The sequence below is a fragment of the Denticeps clupeoides genome, chromosome 10, assembly GCF_900700375.1.
Source record: "Denticeps clupeoides chromosome 10, fDenClu1.1, whole genome shotgun sequence".
NCBI classification, from domain to species: Eukaryota; Metazoa; Chordata; class Actinopteri; order Clupeiformes; family Denticipitidae; genus Denticeps; species Denticeps clupeoides.
The window spans coordinates 7,708,689-7,730,237 of record NC_041716.1 but is presented as its reverse complement, the minus strand read 5'-3'; the positions used below and the strand labels follow the sequence as shown (position 1 = coordinate 7,730,237).

Sequence of the window (21,549 nt, the reverse complement as noted above, 5' to 3'; positions counted from 1 at the left end):
CAATTGAAAATTAGCCTCTGGAATAAATTGCCAGTTTTACATTTTCTGGGCAGTGTAACTGTTTGTGTTTATGATCATGTGATTATGCGTTCATTGAAAGGTAAGGTTAGAGGCTAGGATTATGTTTAGGGACACTGTAGCAGTAAAACCATTGGCCCAAAACCATAATCAGACTTGTTTATTTGCCAAGTAGGTTAAGATGGAACACAGAGCTGAATAATAATAATAATAAAAAATGATATTTAACAACACAAAAAATGTACAATTAGAATCTACTGCATAGATGGGCTTGATATACAGATTATAAATACGACAAGTCGAGATGCATATCATTTTTGACATCAGTAGGCAGAATGTGGATGGGATATTGCCTGATCCAATTAAGAAGAAACAATTAGAAAAGAACAAATGGAAGAATTAACCTACACTGAATGTTCCACTGCCCTGCCAGGTCACTTTCAAGGCGCAAGATGGCAAGCCGCTGGCCATCTGCCAGGTGAACGTTGAGCCGGCTCCACACGTCATCGATCAGACTTTCCGTTTTTACCACCCGGAGCTGACCTTCCTGAAGAAGGCCATTCGCCTGCCCCCGTGGGACCCTGTGCCAGGTGCTCCTCGTCATCGCTGCTGTTTGTGTGCTAATTGCTGATCTGCTCTCAATATGTGATTAGGCCTGGGCTAAAGACTTGATGTTTTCTGCCCGCGTGCGAGCGTAACATGCTGTACCTCACGACAGGGGTCCCAGTCGGAGGCACAGATGCTTCGTTTCCAGTCTACGTGCGGTGCAGCGACCCCAATGTCATCTGTGAGACAAGGCCGCTGGTGAGTGAATAGAATTAATTTCCGACAAAAAGCCGAATTGCCCAAGTTGCGGGAGAGATAATTGTAAGCTGATTAACTGAACGTGTGTGTGCGACTTTGGAGATCTGTGAGGATTTCCAAACAGGCACACTGATTCGTTTTTCTAATTTAAAATGATGTTTAATTGGATGAAGCTCTGCTAAAAGAAAAATTTAATGAATTCTCTGGTTGTTTGACTTTCCAGTTGAACAACTCAAAGTGAAAGGCCATACATTTCTCTATATGCACAGGCAGCTGGGGAACCTCAGGATGTGTATCTCAAAGTGGCAGGAGGACCAAGTCCGCAGATAAAGAAGTTCTTCATCCTTGTGTTCATGTAGGTTCTTCCCAATAACCCGATAATCTTCCAGAAAAACCCACAACACTTTTGCAGCGTGGTCACATGACTCACACTGTTTAACACATTTGAGGAAGAGCAAACATTTGTCACTCAAAGGTATGACCAACTGCCTCTCTGAATGGTGCAATGATTTATATATAAGGCCAGAAATTTGGGACCACCCTTAAAATCATTTAATATATTAACAAACAATACAAATATTACAAATATTAGCAACAAATTGAAGTGTAATGTAACATACATTGTTATTACAATGTATGTGTTATTTAATGTGAATTTAAAAAAATATATTTTTTTTTTATCAAAAAGCCATACCTTTGTCTTTAGCAGAGTCACTGCATCCTTTCAACCAATCAGTAACATTTGTTCAGAGTTTCTAATGTTTTCCTGTCCCGTAATTATGGAAAAGAACAGTGTTACTTTGTTTTAAATAGATTCAAGGGTGGTTGTGCTTGTGGTTGCACTTTTTGCATTAATAGAATCTATTTCACCTCCGCAGCGACCATTGGATGGCAGCTCCGGCTCAGATCTGGCAGGTGTACGTGCATTTCCTGCAGCGGGTGGACATCAGTTGCGTGGCTGGTCAGCTCACACATCAATCACTTGTCCTTCGGGGCACACAGGTGGTCCGGAAGGTGAAATGCCACGCCTCCCATCCACTGGAGCTACAGGTAGGAGAAACTCCCCGGATCCCAGCCGAGCTTGTGAACATTAGCCCCTGTGTCGAGGTTAATGCCGGGAAGTAGAGCCATGACTGCTGAGCCAGCACTAAAGAGAAGCACAAACACAACAAAGCCGATGGGATTGATAAGAGCAAACAGAATGGCCACTGCTGCTATGATTTTTATAAGCACATTTTGTGAAGTGTCAGTATTTGTTTGATTAGCTGTCCAGAAGAAATTACCTCTGTGTAGAAGAAATAGCCTTTTTACCAACTCATTATCCACAACATTACAGCTAAATGCCTAATATTGTGTAGTCCTCTTTCTTTTCACCTCAGTACCTCTTTGCTGTAGAGGCATGCACTCCACATAAAAGCAGCCGACTTTTTCACTGCGTTCATTTCACGTTCTTGAATTCTTTCAGCCACCTTTAGATAGGCAATGAGGATGAGTTTGCAAAAGTCATGAAAACGTGCTTTTTATTTACTCATGTTAACGATCAAGGCACTTATAACAGCCATGTGAATAGCAGTAATGAACACACATTAGACACAAAAATTATATTCTGTGTTTTATATTCTTCAAAATAGCCTCCATCATCGTCTCCATAGGCTCCACAGAGTAGGTGTGTCCCGACGTTTGATATGTAATATGATTCTGATCTCCAGGTGGATCCTGCAGAGGTGTTTGTTCTGCCACCTGCAGCGGTGCAGGATGTGCAGGTGGCGGTCCGTCCCCTACGTCCAGGCTGCAAGTTTGTCTACATGAATGTGGTAGATGTGGAGCAACATCAGCTGGTGGCCTGTTGGCTCCTGTGTGTCAATGTCCGACCACCAATTATAACCAAGGTAACGAAGCGTGCCACTGTTTGCCCTCTGGCTCGGAGGACGATAATACAGCCCCATTTGTCTGGCTCCTGTAACGTTTTACAGATTAAAGGCAGTTCACTTGAAAATCATATAATGGAAACTCTTCTTTATATATATATATATCTTTATATCTTTCCACAGCCCTGATATCTTCTAAGTTGGACTGGGCTAAAGACGGTCTTTGAGGCGTTGCTTCGGGTGTGTTTGATAGCGCTAAAGAGCTGTGTTGAGATGGCGAGGGCAGCACACAGTGTGCCTTAATCATCTTTAGCCTGACTTCAGTGCTTCCGTTCCAGAGCTGTTATCCTCCCATTTGGGGGGGATATCCATGTGAAGAGTCAGACCTCTGCGGCCCTCAGCCCAAGCGCTGGTTTAAATACCGATTCCGCCGGCCATTGTGACTGCACAATTACGGCCAGTTCGGCAGTTAATTAGAAACCTCAGCGAGCTGCGATGTGATCCTCAGCCTGGAATGTGCATTTGCGGAGTGCACTGCAGCTAGGATTATGGGTTTAATTGGCACAGCGTGTTTCTCTTTCCAGGAGTATTATGTGTATCTGAGTGTGCAACAAAAATATTATAAAGTAAAAAAAACAGCCGAGGCTGTTTCTGAGTCCCGACACGTTGCTGTCGTTTTTTCCAGGCTTTTGAAATCGCTTTGCCAGTGGGTGGAGGGAAAGGCAGCAACAAGAAAATTACTTACACCAACCCTTACCCGACGACCCACGCCTTTCGGCTGCTATCCGACCATCCCGACCTGCTGCAGTTCAAGGAAGACAGTTTTGAGGTGAGGCACCCCCCCAATCCCCCGGCAGCTCTCTTCCAAATCACCAAAAGACTGGCATTTCACAAAGAGCTGTTTTCCGTTCGCCGAGGGCACGGGGTTATTGGCGAATAAGCTGTTTATGCACTTGTCCTTCTCACGGTCCCCTGGGAGAGAAAACATTGTTTTCAAACCTACAACAATGAAAAAGAAAATTTTTGTTCCTTGGTCAGAGGGACGCCGGCTGTTTGCCACTTTCTATACGTGTGTGTGCTGGATGCGATTGGCTGACTTTAGCCATGCATTAACTGGTTCTAATCAATTAGCACCTCTGAACGCCCACCCACCACTGCTCATTAGATTTCCTTGCCCTTCCAAGAAAACATTTTTTTTTTTTTACTTTGGATTGAATGGGGCGCTTTTAAAAAATGCACCACTGCATTAATTTTATCAGTCAGTGCTCCCATTGATTTCTTTTATTGGCGGAGGGCCGCTGGAGCATTTTTCTCTGCTGTAGCTGAAAACAAAACAGAAAAATATGATGGAAAAACTCACATGCTGCAATTTAAAAGCTGAAGAAATAAAGTATTAATGTGTCTCAGAAGTCAGATAGCAGCACAGTTAAAGCCCCTTTGTTCCCCTCTGGTCAACAGGTCTTCAATTACCACTACCCCACCCCCCTTTTCAGATTTATGAGGCATGTACCGTTAAAAATGTGAATGGGGCATTTTTTTCTGTCTGAGAAATAATAACCATGTCATCGTAAAACAGCTGTGGAGCAAAGAAACAAAAAGAGAATCAATATGTCTGTGCTTTTGAGGAGATTACTGAATAAATCCACAGCATTGACCCATATATCTTTCCTGACTATTAAAGACAGTCAGAAGGGACAGGGCAAGAGTGAGAGTCAGTCTAACACACTGTTCTGCTCTGGAGAAATGTCTTTTAACATCAATAACCCACCATATGCATTATTAGTGTACTATGGCTCTCTACACCATTTAGCAGGTTAAATCATTCATATATTCATAAACTGTAAAACGTGCATACGTTACTCTAAGTAAGTTTGCAGTTCAGTGTAATCATGAATACAAATTTTAAAATATGTTCTTGGTGTGTAATTTCATAATAACATTGGTTTTGATTTACATTTACAGCTTACATTTACAGCATTTATCAGACGCCCTTATCCAGAGCGACTTACAATCAGTACTTACAGGGACAGTCCCCCTGGAGACACTCAGGGTTAAGTGTCTTGCTCAGGGACACAATGGTAGTAAGTGGGGTTAGGCGAGTGTGTTAACCACAGTGGTAGCAGTGGGGCAGTGGTGGCCTAGCGGTTAAGGAAGCGGCCCCGTAATCAGAAGGTTGCCGGTTCGAATCCCGATCCGCCAAGGTACCACTGAGGTGCCACTGAGCAAAGCACCGTCCCCAAACACTGCTCCCCGGGCGCCAGTCATGGCTGCCCACTGCTCACTCAGGGTGATGGGTTAAATGCAGAGGACAAATTTCACTGTGTGCACTGTGTGCTGTGCTGCTGTGTATCACATGTGACAATCACTTCACTTTAGTTAGTTTTACTTTACCCTGATGTTGAATTCTAATTGGAATTCATTTGAAATGAAGCAGATGCTGCCGTTACCGTGCACTTCTGGGTGCAGTCAAAAAGTTTCTACTGCTAAAGCTCTGACTTAAGACTCCACATTGTAAATGAGGTGTCCTCCCCAGTTGATGAATTAGAGTAAATTAGTCTACATTAGTAGACCACCAAGGCAAGTGCATTTCAAGCGTGAAACATCACATAGCCAATGGCACATAATCAGTCTCTAAAAAGATTTTTTTTTAAAATCCCCAGCAGTGAATTAAATCCAACAACAGTGAATGATCAACTCTATGATTCAGTGGCTCCTTGTGGCTCACTGTCTGTTAAATCCATCCTGCAGGTCAGGGGCGGACAGACCTACACCATCGGCCTTCGCTTCGCTCCCAGCCAGAGCCCTGGGGCTGAGGAGATCCTCATCTACATCAATGACCTTGAGGAGAAGAACGAGGAGACCTTTTGCATCAACGTTCGCTACAGATGATGCGCTGGGAATGCTGATCAGCTCTTCGTAGATCAATACTACAGTGCAGTTTTAGCCATAATTACAAATGTATGCTGGAAGGGTTTCACATTTAAAAATACGAGTTCAACAGATGGGCTGCAGTCCAAATAATAGCCAGTAAAAAGTTAGCATGTGGTGTTATCTGGAGAGTAAACCTCAGGAGAAATGCAGCATCCTTCATGCTTGTCCAGACATCCACTACCTATGCACAGTTTGAGAGCAACTGTTCACCCTGGGACAGGCGAGGGCTTCATCCAAAGTCAAAGCCTGATGAACATTGCATTTATTTTTACTATTATTATTATTTTAAAGAAATTTGGGATTTAGAAGGAGGGACTCTTATCTTTGACAGGCATTGATCAAAATAGGTAACATTTTGTATGCTGACGTTTTCTTGTCTTTTTTTTTTTTTTTTTTTTTTAAATCAATCAAATAAGTAAAAAAAAAAATCCATAATGCTGTGTAATTGCATGTGCCTTAATGAGGTACTTTTTTTTGTTCTTTCGACAAGGAACCCATGGCTTCACACAGACCTCATTACCAACCAGCGGGTTTTAAGACCCCCTCTTTCTCGCTCTCTCTCGCTCTCTGTGCACACAGCCTACTATCAGAGCTGAGCGAGCAGTCTGTCAACAACCCAGCACTTACATAACATCCAGTTATACAAGCTTCTTCATTAGAATGCATGATGCCAAAGCCTTTCTGGTGCTGAGCAGTAGTTGCAGGGAGAGACCGAAAATGGTGAAAAATCGAGGACTGGATGAGTATACTTTCACATGCCCATTGTGATGATTTTCATTTTTTCAATATGAAGAAAAAAAAAAAAAGGACGAAATATATAAATGCCATATAAGTAAATGCTTATTATTTGTATCCCGAGTCTCTTGCATTTTTTATTTTTTTTTAATCTTCGCCCCCTCGCTCGCTGCTGCCTTCAAAATGCCACTATGCCAGAGGGATTTTGTGTGCAGGGCCCTCTTAAGCTGATTCTTAATGCCTCCTTAAGACCTTCTACTGCCTTCAATTGCCATTTCACAGGCTTTTCCCACTCTCTTCTGGAACGGCGCAGGCACAGAAGTATAAAAGCCTAAAGTGAAATGACTGGGGAGGACGGGCTTTTCTTTTACTGAAATCACACAATCAGGCCGGTGTGGCCCTGTAAACACAAAATGAAAAAAGGTATGGCCATTTTTTTCCAAAGATCAGCACAGATGCTGCGGCGCTGTTTACGAACCGTGTTCCGAGTCCCCGTCGGTGGCATCAGTAAGAGTTTTCTCCCCTGCCTCTGAAGTTGGCCCTCCTCTCAGTGTGAACATGCCCCCCTCGGCTGCTGGTACTTTTTTTGTCATCAAACAGAAGCTCCAGGAAGAGGGTAGGCAGGGGATCTGAGGCAATATGAAAATGTTGCTCTCTCCTAGTGTGTCTCGCTGCTCAACTCAACTATGTGTGTGTGTGTGTGTGTGTGTGTCATTCGGGTTTGTTTGTGGGTTAAGGATGTTTGTAAAAGACTTAAGTAAAAGCGAGGGAGACGAGGCAGACTTCCTCCAGAAACAACTGTCGGAGAACTCCGGAGGATTACAGCGGTGTCTTTCCGCACCTCAAGAGAAATGGCAATGGAAAGAAATGCTTAAAGAATGGACCTTGGGGCTGCGGAGAAGTGACTCTGTTCAGATTCCGCTCAGTGCGAAATGTAGCGTTGGCTGCTAGATGACCAAAATGAATGCTGTGTGCAGAGCCTCTTCAGCTGCATGTTGTGGGGGGGGGCTCTTTGTCTCGCTCAGTAGATGGCAGTCTTCCACATGAAAATGTCCTCGGCTGAGGTCGCTTCAGGAGGTTGCGCTCAAAATGGAAGATGAGGACCTGTCAATCATCAGTGCATTTTTAGCCAATAAACTGCAGTTAACACAATGCAGTCTGAATGGTTTTGTATTTATAAGCATATGTTCTTATGGCGTTATGAGATTGTATTGCTTGTGAGAATGGCAGATGTTTTATATGAGATCAGAACATTAATAAAGACCTTTTTCTTTTTTTTTTTTTTTACAATTTTTGTTAATTTCACTGAATGTCAGAACAAACGGTTGTATGCAGTGAGTCCTCTAAAAACAGACCAGTTGTCCCGAATGGTAATGGATTTTAATTAAGTCCCCTTTTTCAGTGAAGAAACTGCACAACAGACAAAATCAGTTATAAGATGGGTCAGCAGTCTTCTTCCCAGAGTGTGTATGAACCAAACCGGACCATGAACCTTCTTCTGTTGCCCCATGAGCCTGTTCATACCTACTTTGAGTAGAGGACTGGTCAGTTCTTGGTGCTCTTTATATTCTGCCATCTTTTCGACAATTCTGACACTGGGAGCTTGTTTGGAGGTATGCGGACCTGGTCATCTAGCCTCAGTTTTGCCCTTGACATCATTACAGAGATCACTGCGCCTATGGATTGATACATACCACCCCTTGACTGGGGTAGTAAAGAGATAATCAATGTTATTCACCAGCTTTCCCAGCTTTCCATGTTGCACTGCTGCTTGTGGTGGTTATGACAGGTTATTTCCTTATTTTCCCAACCCTGCACTCTGTACATACAGATGTACCAGTTATTATGAGACTATTTAAAAGCATTTTTAGAGTTGATTTAAGTGCAGCAACAACACTTGCCATCTGCCTTTATGTCGCCACTCATGGCAAAGTGGGGCAGGAGTAGAAAATCCCACGTCGATGCAAAGGAGTGCAAAAACGTGTAAGGAAGTGGATAATTTTAAAGGAATGTGAGCTTTATGAGCAAGTTTAATGCATCCCCCAGGCTTTTAAAACACTCGCAGGCATGCTGCAGTGATGTCAGAGTCGAGGAGAGAAACACTAGAGGTGCTGCAGCGGTCTGAACACATTTTCTATTCTGATGGGCAGCAACATTTTGAGCTGATTTGTATTTTGATTTAATTGAAATGAAGTAGTTAAGCATTTAAAATGACAGGATATGCAGAGATTCTATTTATGATTCAGCATGTTTGCACACAGGAGTAAACTTATTAATATAGACTTTAAAATGGCCTGAATATCTGATTAATGGATCCAACTATTTACTTGAGGGTGTGCCACCAGAACAGCAACTGTCTATCTAGTGTCTGGGGAGCTCTAATGGAGAGATGAACACCAATGCAGGCAATGATCTATGCCAGAAGGCACAGATCAGCGTTGATTTATTTGGGAAATTAGGGACAATATACTGAAGTATTTATCTTATTTTCTGCTGCCACTTTCTCTCATATGTCCCCCATCTGTATGTCAGTAATGAATAAAAAGGTGAAAAATGTAAATGCTTTACAGAACTTCAGGAGAAACTTGAAGTGCTTCATTGCATAATCAGTGTAGATATGAATCTGATGTAACATTTTAGAGATATTCTATTTTTATTCCTGTAAACACTTTTGCGCTGCAAAGATTGCATGGGAGGGTGCTATGTAAATAAAAAAATATGACATTTTGAATGTGTTTCTGTCCTTTGGATGGGGGACCCTGTCTAGGAGGTGCTGTGTGGGTGGGGGAAAAAAAGACAAATAGACTGGACTGAGAAGGTAAATGAAGACGCCTGGGTGAAGAGCAGACCACAGCTCCATCAGAAACAAGCTTGCGCGAGTAGTGCATTCTCAGCCTCAGGGCCAAACCAGTTGGCCAATCGCCAAGGGACCCAATTTTTATTTAAAGTTGTATCTGGAAAGGCTATGCTAGAATAGTGGAGGTGTTTGTGATCTAAAATGTTCAAGTGTTTGGTGCGTGTAACACTCATGCATAAAAATAAAATGGCAGAAATTTGGTCCTGATTGCAACGCATTGACATGCTGTGGCACAATTTGCTTGACTTTTTGGTTATTACATTCAAATATAACATTTGTAAGGCTTGGTAATATTTATGATATTTTGACACTTTTATGATATTTTTATGATATGTGTGTTTTACACAATCACAGTACAAGGTCATAAATAACTGTGTGTGTTTTTTACGCTTCATCCATCTTTTGAGTAGGCTTATCCAGGTCAGTGTCTTGAGGAAGCAGGATCTCCCCTGCAGCCCTCGTGCACAAAACCCAGAGCCGATTCCCCCTGGCCAGTTCCTCTGGCCTGGCTATTACTGGATTCTGGGAGGAAACTGGAGCACTGCGATGTATCTAAACATGGGGAGAACATGCCTGAAGATGCCCACGCTGAGACCTGAAACCACATCTTATTGTTGCAAGGCAGTACGACCCCTTTTTTAAATGTCATGGACAAGATGAAATGTGATAAATTTATTTAGAATTTTCACAGTCGTACTCTCGTTCTACTCCAGGCCTACATAGAGGGGAAAGATGAATGTGAGTGCTTGAGCTCTATATCAAATTGATTGTACATTTTGTGCCAAATATTAAAATCTTCTACTGTATCTTATGCTATGTAGCCTTGTCAGACGTCTCTCGGTTGTGAACAGAACTTGTTTTGAGCAGGGGAACATGGGATTTCCCCCTCCTGACACCTCCCTTGCAAGAATCTTGGGCTGCATTGACCTGGCAGTTCAGCAGATAAGTGGGAGTCCCTCGGTTCTCGCGGCGTGTGTCTCATGTCGCAGTCATGCCTTTGACTCAGGAAACGCTTGACACTTCCAAATCTGTCATGCTCCTGATTTTTAACTTTTTATGTCCTGAGTCAGGAACACAAGCCTTTTCTTGTGTAGTTTGGGATGGTCTTAATCTAGACGTGTTGTTAATACATTTTTATATATATATATATATATATATATATACACACACACACACACACACACACACACACATATACATATATATATATATTTTTTTAACCGGTGTAGAATGTTGTTCTGTGCCATTGTTCCCAAACTGCTGGACAAACATGCAGGAGACCCCACATTTAAGTGAAGTGATTGTCACATGTGATACACAGCAGCACAGCACACGGTGCACACAGTGAAATTTGTCTTCTGCATTTAACCTATCACCCTCAGTGAACAGTGGGCAGCCATGACAGGCGCCCATGGAGCAGTGTGTGGGGACGGTGCTTTGCTATTCCTAGGTCAGTACAGTGTCATACACCTCTTTCTTTGTGTGTCTTAATAATTGAATAGTAACAATTGCTTTTGAGTTATCAGTTTTGCCGTACAATCTGTCTCCTGAGGACAGGCGTTTTTTCCAGGATTGTAACCCTCCCACCCACAGATCATCGTTGCGTGGATGATCAGCATGATAATAATGTCAATCATGTGAAATGAACCTTCGCCAGATCTCATCCCCACTCCCACCTCCATGGGAGGTTTAGCAGTCACATCTTAGACCGGGTGTCTGTCACCATCAAAACACCAAATGAGTGAATGTCATCTAGAAGAATGGGGTGTGTTGACGCTGCAGCTTTTTTCTTTCCTTTCTTGAATAGATTTCATTTTGTGTTTGTGTTTTTGATCCGACCCACGTGAGTTTGCAAGCTGAGATGTTAGGGCAAATGAAAGGGAGTTTTGAGATGTAATACTTAATACGGAAATCCTTTTGTGGTGCCATAGGGGATGGATGAGACCAGGTGGAAATCCAACAAAGTTGGTTTTGTTGAAAGATCTTTCCGTTTGTACCACCCACTTGTGAGAGCGTTGCTTAATACGCCAGTCCGGTGTAATCAAAGTGAAAGAGGGGGAAAAAAAATGAACATGATCACAGAGCTCTCCTATCCTTCCCTAGTATCCTAGCATGGAACTCTGTCTGAGGGTGCTTAAAAGTGTTGCTTTGCACTGTGAAAATTGCGTCAAATGCCCAACGCACACTTGTATTTGGCCTCGGGTGCTGTGCACCTTTGCCTCAGGCAGAGAACAACACTTGGTGTGCCTCTCCTACGTTGTGAATGAGCCACTGGTGCAAGAGTAGCTTGTTTACGCACCCTGTAGTATTATTTTATTGCGGATTTCTTTTGTAGAGGCTGCTGAAGGCTAGATGGTGAGAAGCAGAGGTAAGTCATTGACTTGGGCGAGCTGCCTTTTGAGGTCAGGTTTGCTTGCGGAGGTGCATCGTACTTCAAGGCCCAAAAACATTCCTGATGCAATGGGTGCAGTGATGCAACTGCCGTGAAGTATACGTTAACAGGCCGAGGTAGCCTAGCAGTCAAAACAGGAAGGTTTGGGGCTTGAATCCACCAACAAGCCTGCAGCATTTTACCTGCACCAGAAAACCTCTCATTAAGGGGGAGTAGGGTTGAGATTTAGATGTGACTGACAGTATTATCATACTGATCATCCACTCGGTGATGAGGTTCTTTGGATGGGAGACATGATCCAGGAAGTCACAATGAGACACATTTCAGGACAAAACCAGTGATGCAAAATTATTTGTATCTCATCAATTCGATGAGGTTCGAACCAAAATATGGTCAAACTTTAGCAGCAGTTTAGGAACAATGTGAAGGAGACAAGCACACAAAGTGCTAAATTGATAATAACACAAGATGAATAATGTTTGCTGTATGTATGACTTAATAAAAGAACTTAGCCTAGTCTTGTCATGGCTGAGTCTCGCCTTTTATTCACACCCCTGTCATGCTCTTTATCTCTCCACACGTCTCCTGTTGACTCTACATCACACCTTTTGTATTTTCATATCCAAACTCCCCTAGACATTAGCATAAAATTCACTTGTTTTTTCCATTTTCACTAATTGTAGTTTGTTTAACTCAGTAACCCGGTCAGTTATCTGTCACTCTGCGTTATGTTGGGGACAGTTCCTCAGTACATTTAAGTACACCTAGTGCTGACCAGAGCAGGATGGGTTCCAGTTGCTGAATCGTGGTTCCTTTCAAGGTTTCTTAATTTTAGAGAGTGTTTTTCCTTGCCGCTCTTGCCTATGGCTTGCTCATCTGAGGCAAGATTGATTAATTGATTGATTGAGAGTGTGCCACCGGGGGGTCATTTTTACATGACCACTGTCATACCATACCATACCATCCCATACAATACCATATTTGTTTATAAAGCACTTTGTAAGATGGGACATATTGGAGACATGACATTCCTGTGCCTTTGTTATGCATAGAGATTCAACACCTCCGTTTTTGCATCCCTTTGTCAAACTACATTACAACATCCCCGAGCCAAACGTGTGAGGTGTCGGCTGTCGGGACCACCCACTCTCTTTGTCTTCCCCAGACGGGAGGCACCGGGGGCGTGATGTCAGAAACAACAGGTTCTGATTGGTCTGTGACAACTTCCTGTAGGCCAGGGGTATAAAGATCTGTTCACATGTGGAAAAGGGACTTTCTTTTCTCTTCCAGCTGTCTTTCCATCGAAACCGGATTTTCCGGTTTTCGAGCCTGCTCTATCATCTAATTTTTCTCATGGCTCCTTCTCTCTCTCTACTCTTTCTCCTTTTTTTGTTTTTTCTGTAACATTTGTACCTTTTTACATACAATATTCACATGTAACTGCAATAATTATTTACCGGTGTTAATTAATTAGAAACTGTTTATTTTTTAACCTCTAATGTGCCATGCCTCTTTCTGCCAGGTAACATCAAGTTGGAGTGGTTTGAATACAGTGCTTTTGTGTGGGTAGAGAAAGAGTTTTCTACACTCTGTTCTCTCACCCCACCACAGTCTTTTTACAACTTTAACACAATAAAGGAGCTGACCAAAGTGCTGTACATTAGAATAAGTTAAATTACCAGGAACAGGACAGACATGGACAAAAAGTTCAATAAAAATAAAGAACAAAACGAAAACAGAATTAAATAAAACATGCAGCAATTTGAACTAAACAAGGGGATGAATAAAACAGAGAATATTTAAGACAACATATTAAAAGACATTTTTTTTGGACATCACTCCAAAAATTCCAATAGGTTTTGATACAGAAGGTGACATCATATGCTTCATTGTTATACTTATGAACTATTCAGAGAAGCTTGTAACCTGGCTCAACCAAGGATAAAAGCAATCACTCACTATCACTTTGTATCGATCTTCTGTGCCCTTTCACACAAATGGATTAAACAGATCTAGAACGTTTAAACAAAATGGCATGCAAATCTAAATGTCCCTCCTCTCATTTATTCAGAATTTCTGAATGGAGAATTTCTTTTTTGCCATAACCAGCTGGGTTTGCTCATGGGAGAGGTCAACTCGGTACACCATCTGTATTCAGGCAGTGGAGGTGAAAACATCCTTTGGCTAATGTTTAAAGACAAGAACTGAAGGCTTTTAAATAGCATGTGTTATGCCCACCAACAAACCTCTGATCATGACATTTGCAGCAAGGCTCCCCACACACACTTTTAACTGGCTCTGGATTCTCAGCTTACTCCCTTGAAATTAATGAGTATTGTGGATTTGTTTTTGTCAAAAGCACCATTCAGCTCGAGCCAGATGGCTTGCAAAATATCCCAAAGCATAGCAAGACAATGGCCTCTCACAGATGTTGGAATACCCTTTGGTGTCAAATGCACCCTCTCATTGTTTTAATGGCCGAAATGCAGTCAACTATTGGGCCATGTGGCACATAATCACTGAAGTAAAGGCACAACAAAACTGTTAATAAATTTGTCCAATTGCTAATCTGTCCAATTGCTATTCCTTTATGTACCATCTTTAGTCTTCGTGGAAGACAAATTTATCTGTCTTTTCTTGTGAAACAACCTGCATGCACAGTGTGGACTGTTTAATCTTGCTTACATTTACATTTACATTTACAGCATTTATCAGACGCCCTTATCCAGAGCGACTTACAATCAGTAGTTACAGGGACAGTCCCCCTGGAGCAACTTAGGGTTAAGTGTCTTGCTCAGGGACACAATGGTAGTAAGTGGGATTTGAACCTGGGTCTTCTGGTTCATAGGCGAGTGTGTTACCCACTAGGCTACTACCACTCAGGCTTTGTAGCTCAGGCTCAGGCCTGTAGCTCAGGCTTTGGTAAAATCATTTAAATCTCAGCCAGTGGTAAGGTAACAGAGATCTTTTGATCTTGGACACTCATTAAATCATCTCTGGCTGCCTGATCAGCCATCACCTAAACCTAACCCGGGTCACTCCGACAGCCCACCCCTCCATGTCATGTAACACAATCACTCCCCCAGTGAGACAATGAACATTCCCATTTAATTTAATTTGATGGGTTATTTTTAGAAACCTTTTGCCTTGTTCATTACATCAGAATGACAGTTTATGGAAATATCGCCAGGGTATAAACTGAAAATTGAAAACTGAAATAGTGTAAATGAACATGTATTGTTGCAATCACACAGGCTTGCTGTTGAAATGAAATTGCATTTCCAAGAAAATTGCATTTATTTTTGGTTTGGTTTGGAATATAGCTCATACTATGAATAGACCTTGGAGAACTTCTCTCTCAACCACCTAGCTAGCCCCCATTTCAACACTGTCTGGAGTCAGTAAACCATGTCAGTAATTTCTTTCTTTGGCCAATTCGAGATACCTTCATCTGATTGACTGCTTTAACATTCTCCAAGGTGAATTTTACACTCCACCTTTATTGTAGGACTTGCTAAGATTGAAAGCAGTATGGAAAAAGACAATCACTTGGTGAGTTATAAACAGAGGTGGAAAGTAAAGAATTACATTTACATTTACTCAGGTTACTGTAATTGAATAGTTTTTGTGAGTAATTTGTAAAAAGGAAATATTCACAGTGCATAAATTTTTCCACATTTTGTTTTGTTACAGCCTTATTCCAAAATGGATTAAATGCATTTTTCCCCCTCAGAATTCTACACACAACACCTCATAGTGACAATCTGAAAAAAGTTTTCTTGAGGTTTTGGCAAATTTAATTAAAAATAAAAGTAAAAACAGTTAACTTTTTCACGTTGTCATCACGGGGTGGTGTGTGTGTGTGTGTGTGTGTGTGTGTGTGTGTTTATAGTTTTGAGAAAATAAAAAATGGAATCCACTTTGGAATAAGGCTGTAACATAACACAATGTGGAAAAACTGATGCATGGTGAATACTTTCCGGATGTGCTGTAAATGCTGTAAATGCATATATTCTGTATATTACATTGTTCAAACTGAACAAGAGCTGAACAAATAGTGTTTTCTGAGGCAGGGCACTTTATTTCATTTCTTATATCGGCAGTCAGTGTGCTCATTTGTCAGTAAAGACAACTGATTATTTATGATTATTTATGTAACCTGAAAGTTGAATAAAAACAGCTAGTGCTGTATTGTATTTATGACTAGTCCTTTTTTAAATCAAGTAGTTGAAAGTAACTAAGTAACCTTTACTGAATTGAAATTTTAAATTTAGTAATTTTTTAGGTGGGTACTTTTACTTGAGTAGAATTTAAGCAAAGAAAAAATACTTTTACTTAATAATTTTTTTTCAGTACTTTTTCCACCTCTGGTTATAAACCAGAAGCTGTTAAATTGCAGGATAAACAGGATACAACATCACATCTGTACAATCTGTACCTCATTTGCTGTGTTTTGCAGATGTGTTCGATTGCCATTTCACTGGTGTTTAGTTGATGCTGTTTAACACTTGTTGAACGTTTGTCAGGATTTCAGAAGAATTGACGCCAAGAAAATGTTGCATGCAGTGTTCATTTGGCACCATCTGAATTCGCAGCTGAATGAATGAACACTGGTACTGAGCATCCATGTGGACAAGGCCTTTATAATGCATTATTGTTTTTGCAGACATTCAGTTTGTTCGAATTCAAAAAGTTCCAAAAATAGTTAAGCTCTGTTACAAGAATAACAACAGACACAGCAATCACTACAGTTTAACTTTTGGTATTGACCCCAATTAATTAGTTAAATCTTACCTTTTACTCAAGTGTATTGGACTTCGTGGAGTACTGTGGTCCATCGGGTATCCATCAAAGTGAGACGTCACACAAAACACTGAGACCAATAAACACTGGGCCCACTAAATTAATAGGAAAGTGTGTGTTATTTAATTTAAATGCATCCTGTACTATTAAGCAAGTACTATAATCAATCAGGCAATATCGAGAAAGTAATGAAGGCAGAGACACACCAAAAAAAATGGTTTATTTAAAAATCAATTGTTCATATGATATGAGAAGAATCAGTCTCATTGCATTTTTGTACTCTGTGTAAAAGTCCTTTTCTCAGATTTGCTCCTGACATGTCAACATCATTAGCAACTTGGGGTGTGTGATGTCAGCTTGTGGGTATATAGTGTACATTTAGTGCCCTGCCCTGCTCTTGCTAAACTGATGTGATTGCAGAGCCGCTGCTGAAAAGTGCCTTCAGAGTTTTACCTTCAGCATCCACCGGGGTTGTTATTATGATGATCACATTTAATCAAGTGGTTCAGTGTAATGCAGGAGATTATTTGACCAATGCCAGCACTACAACTTCATATGTGGAGATCAGACTCTGTGTTACTGCTCCCTGAAAATTTGTTAATTAATTCAATCAAACCTGCACAGACAAAGGACGTATGCCAAATCCATCCGTCCACCATGATTATCCTGAAACATGTTAGAGCTTTCACATTACAGAAGAGAAACGTGGAGCCTGAGATCCAGTGTAACACCATCAGTTGTATTTGGTTAGGGCGGTGCCTATCTTAATCTTACAAAAATCTTGAACAGAGCAATAAAACAAAAATCGAATTCAGCAATCAAGCATTGAAAATATCTCTTTGTTACGACAATCGTTGTACGATAGCAAATTCCTCAATGAATTTAAAATGATTTCCTCAGTTTATTTATTAACCTCAAATGCTGCATTGATTTAATCACAGGCTTGAGTATATTGAACACCAGACATCAAGGAAAAAAGTACAAAATGCACAAAATTGGAAGAATGCAGCAAAACGGAAAATTCTATATGAGCTCCTGATTGAGCGTCAGTTCACCTTCTGTCAGCAGATTATTCTGCAGTAATTAGGTAAGCAGCACAATGGCTTGTTCCGGCTGAGGGGCGTTTTAATGTCGCGCCAGCCCTTATTTGCCTTCTCTGTGATTACACGGCTGGCCGGGATTTTTCTTCTGACCGTTGCCAGTTCTCTCACGTCGACCGGCACAAGCAAAAAAAAAAAAAAAAAATCACTTGGTTCGAAGTCGTCTTTCTATTCTAATGTGCTCCGTTCAATGGTTTAGTTTAGTTGGTTTCAAGTTGGTTTCAAGAGAATGTGACTTTCATTGTGCATCTCCCTCCACTGGTGATCCTTCAGTTGCAGTGGTTCTGCTAGAGAAGGTTGGATGTTACAGGTGAAGGCACAAGGGCTCAAAGAATCCTGAGGGGAACCAGTTGAAGAATCGTGGGCCAGCAGTAACTTTTCTGCTTTGGAACTTTCAGTAACCTCCAGAAGAATATGTGAGGCGGGGCTTAATGCACACTCTGCAGCCACTTCTCTGGAAGCCCCCCTGGGCCCGAGTCCACTCTCATAATTATAAATTAATGTCACAAATGGGTGCTGGGTAGCAGAGACCATCTGCATGCTGTTCGTTTGGAGCGGCTGTTTGTGCATGTCGTGCAGGGTTAATTCAGCCCTGGATCGCTGGATGCGCTCTCTCTCTCTCTCTCTGTGAGTGGCGAGGTAAAAGAGGGGGTGGATGTTGGATGAACATGAGGGGGGGGATCTCTTAATCGTAATGGCAGTCGCAATTTAAGCTTTTATATATTTCTCCATAGCGCCTCACCAGTACCTCTCCATCTCTCCTCGTCCCTCCACTCCCCATCCTCTCTTAATTGAAAGCTGATGCTTTACATCACTTTTCCATTTCCCACTGTCATTTAAGATGTGTTCGGGGATGAAATGTTGACTGTGGGACACCCTCGCTGCCACGTTTGGGGCTACTCTGTTCAGGACATGATTCCAGGCTTGGGATCATTAAGCCGGGTACAGAGGAATGAATAAGTAGATTCACAGCTCTGAGAATATTGTTTTGCCTGCCGGAGGTAAAAGGTGTTGTATGGGCTGGAAACAATGGCAGGAGGTGCACAAGGAGAAATGAGTCCGGGGTTCTTTTTGAGGGAAGCTACTGCAATTTGCTGTCAGCAATAATGCTGTCTCAAATTTACATTTACAGCATTTATCAGATGCCCTTATCCAGAGAGACTTACAATCAGTAGTTACAGTTGCCCCCCTGGAGCAACTTAGGGTTAAGTGTCTTGCTCAGGGACACAATGGTAGTAAGTCGGATTTGAACCTGGGTCTTCACAGGCAAGTGTGTTACCCACTAGGCTACTACCACCCCGAACATAATAACCTATACCTGTGCTTTTGTGAGGCTTGGTGCTGTCTTCTGCATGCTGGTCTCCAGTCAGTCAGGTCCCACAGTTGTAGCAGTCTCTCACTGTGGGATGTGAACCTGGGTCTTCTGGTTCATAGGCGAGTGTGTTACTGGGGTAAAATAAATAAATAAATAAATAAATAAACAAACAAACAAACATATATTTAAATATATAAATAAATATAGATTTCTTTCTCACATAGCCCTGGACTATGACCCTGGTGTCTTGATGTTAAGGATTGAAAGCTTTTAGCATGCACCTTCAAAATAATTGTGCAATCACTAATAAAAAGGCGAAGCCTCGCTGTTTTACCTGGAGCAGGGCAGTGTTAACCAAACCCCGCTGCTCTTCTCCGCATGGAGAGCATAATCGAATTTGACAGTCATTTCTTGGCGCGCCTCTGACACTGTTCTACATGGCAATAATTCCTGAACAATTGGATTTAGCTGACCTCACACTCTCTCAGGATCTCTCCAACACAGATCTTCGCTTTCCCCTGATTAAGACAGAAATAGCATATTCTCTTGAGCCCCCCTGACAACAAGGCCAGCATAAACTCTTCAGTCATAATCCAAGGAAAGGAGGAAAAAGTATGAAAATAAAATTTGAGCGGAAACTATTGATTGCTCAAAAGGGGAACATTTGTCAATGGCCATGTTTTTCTGGTGCTGCAAGACTTACTGTGTGGGAAGTGTTCACTAATGTCACATACACAAGTTTTCCAATCAGAATGCTTGTATAAAAAAATCTTATCATCTACCTGAGTTTTTGACTTGGTAGTGGGGGTGTGGTTCTGAAATGTCCACTGATGCCTCCTTGTTCAAGGGTAATTGTGGGCTCAGAGAATGCTGGAAATCATTGAGTCAATGACTCAATGACAACATTTGTAATCTATAAGTGCTTCCTCTTTGTAAACTTGTATTTTTTTAGTTCATTCTATGGTGGGCAAATAATGACACTCAAAAAAATCCCGGACCGGGATTCGAACCGGCAACATCCTGATTACGGGGCCGCTTCCTTAACCGCTAGGCCACCCACTTCCCCACTGTGTTTTACGTGTAAATCCAAACACTCTCTGTTATATTGTGCTGGAAGAGGTGCAATAGAACATAACACGTGACAACAACCTAGGGAGCTCCATACTGTGTATTATGCTGGGGGACAACAAGGAATATGTAAATTGTATAGTCCATGATTAAGACTGAGTGACCTCTGTGCTGTGCAAGGCTGTGACATCTGTAAATAGAGAACCCTGTTGCTGAAGGTCACTCAGGGTCTTGTAAGGCCCCTAACACACATTAGATTATTTACACAATGGGAGCTTTTAGGGGTGCTAGTCCTAGCCAAGTTTGGCTTTAGAGTTCAGAACTTTCTCTTTTGCCGGAAACCTCAGAGCAGTCAGATTCATGGTGAATAATTTGTTTCGCTGCCTCTCACATTACGCTCACAAATACAGAAATGCCTCAAAACCGCTTAGCTTGAATTAATGCAGACTTGCAAACCCACGCTCCTTCAGACAGGCGGTGGGAAAGTAGCCTTGGGAAGGCAGACGGTGCCAACTGTGGCTGCTAGCGTCCGGGCGCTGATTGACAGCGGAGTTTCTCGGCCTCCAGAGTCTCTGTTTTTTGGGTACGAAGCATCATGAAAGCATTATTTGTTTTACTCTTAATGATGCCTTCAAAACAATTGATAGCTTGGGTAGGTGACCTCTGGCGTCACATTAACCATTCCGATAGCTTTGGTTCTAATCTGAATAGAGGAGTGTCTGCATCAGCCCCTGGCTTATTAACTCAGAAGTTACTTTGTTCTGTTTTTTTTTTTTTTTATCCCAGAGGCGGAGAGGAAAAATAGTGACAAAAGTCTTATAGAAACTATAATATTTCTTTTTGTGGGAGGGAAAACTTTATAGTCACAGACGTTGTGACAAGATGACAGAAGAACGTCTTGGTAAGGAGCTTTGATCTGACTGGGCAGACAGCTACTCATGGCCCTCATCTCCCTGTGCTGCGCCGAGCATCTGGCCAGGCATCTGACAGTCATTCGGCCGATTCCCATCAGCACCCCGTCCACGTCATGCTCCTTGAGGAGACGCACCCTCGAGTCGAGAGCCTGTACTGCTGGCCTGCACAGCTGTACCTGTCTCACAGGGAAGAGGGATTTTCACAATGTGACTACCTCGCATACACACACATTCTTTTGCTCTCTGTATCTATCTCACAGACACATTTTTTAACAACTTGCACATTTTAAGTATTATGTTAAAACTGGTTGAACTTAGACATTAAATATTAGATGTCTATTAGATGTCTTAGAGATTAAATCTGTTGTCAAATTGCAATGGTGTACAACTGGGTTAGAACATCTCAGACACAGCAGGTCTTCTTTGGTGTTCCCAGACTTAGCAAAAAACCAAGGAGGGACAACCGGTGAACTGGCAACTGGTTGGTGGGTGCCTGAGGCATGGGCATGCTAAAGTTCATTCATGTATTTTGGTAGTTAAGGTTAAATCTGTCTGTTATGGTCCTAGTAGAGGAGCTGGTGCAGTACAAATTATTGAGAATGTCGCTAGAAAGACTATGTTGCATGATGATCTGTGTCCTCCTATCCTCATAGTTTTGATGCCTTCAGTGAGAATCTTCCAATGTAAATGGTCATAAAAATAAAAAAAACACACTGAGTGAGAAGCTGTGTCCAAACTTTTGAC

The 21,549-nt window shown here is 41.9% G+C and overlaps 1 protein-coding gene across 2 annotated transcripts in view; it reads left to right on the top strand.

Annotated features, from left to right (window-relative positions):
- nphp4 (nephronophthisis 4) overlaps positions 1-9,087 on the top strand; it is a 73,892-nt gene extending 64,805 nt beyond the window's left edge. For both annotated transcript variants that reach the window (XM_028993452.1, XM_028993453.1), the window contains 7 exons: positions 452-608; positions 737-822; positions 1,092-1,177; positions 1,701-1,872; positions 2,532-2,711; positions 3,376-3,519; positions 5,439-9,087. In XM_028993452.1, coding sequence (XP_028849285.1) covers positions 452-608; positions 737-822; positions 1,092-1,177; positions 1,701-1,872; positions 2,532-2,711; positions 3,376-3,519; positions 5,439-5,579 — 966 coding nt within the window. In that variant the 3' untranslated portion in view covers positions 5,580-9,087. The remainder of the gene's footprint in view (positions 1-451; positions 609-736; positions 823-1,091; positions 1,178-1,700; positions 1,873-2,531; positions 2,712-3,375; positions 3,520-5,438) is intronic.
- The last annotated feature ends 12,462 nt before the right edge of the window (positions 9,088-21,549 follow it).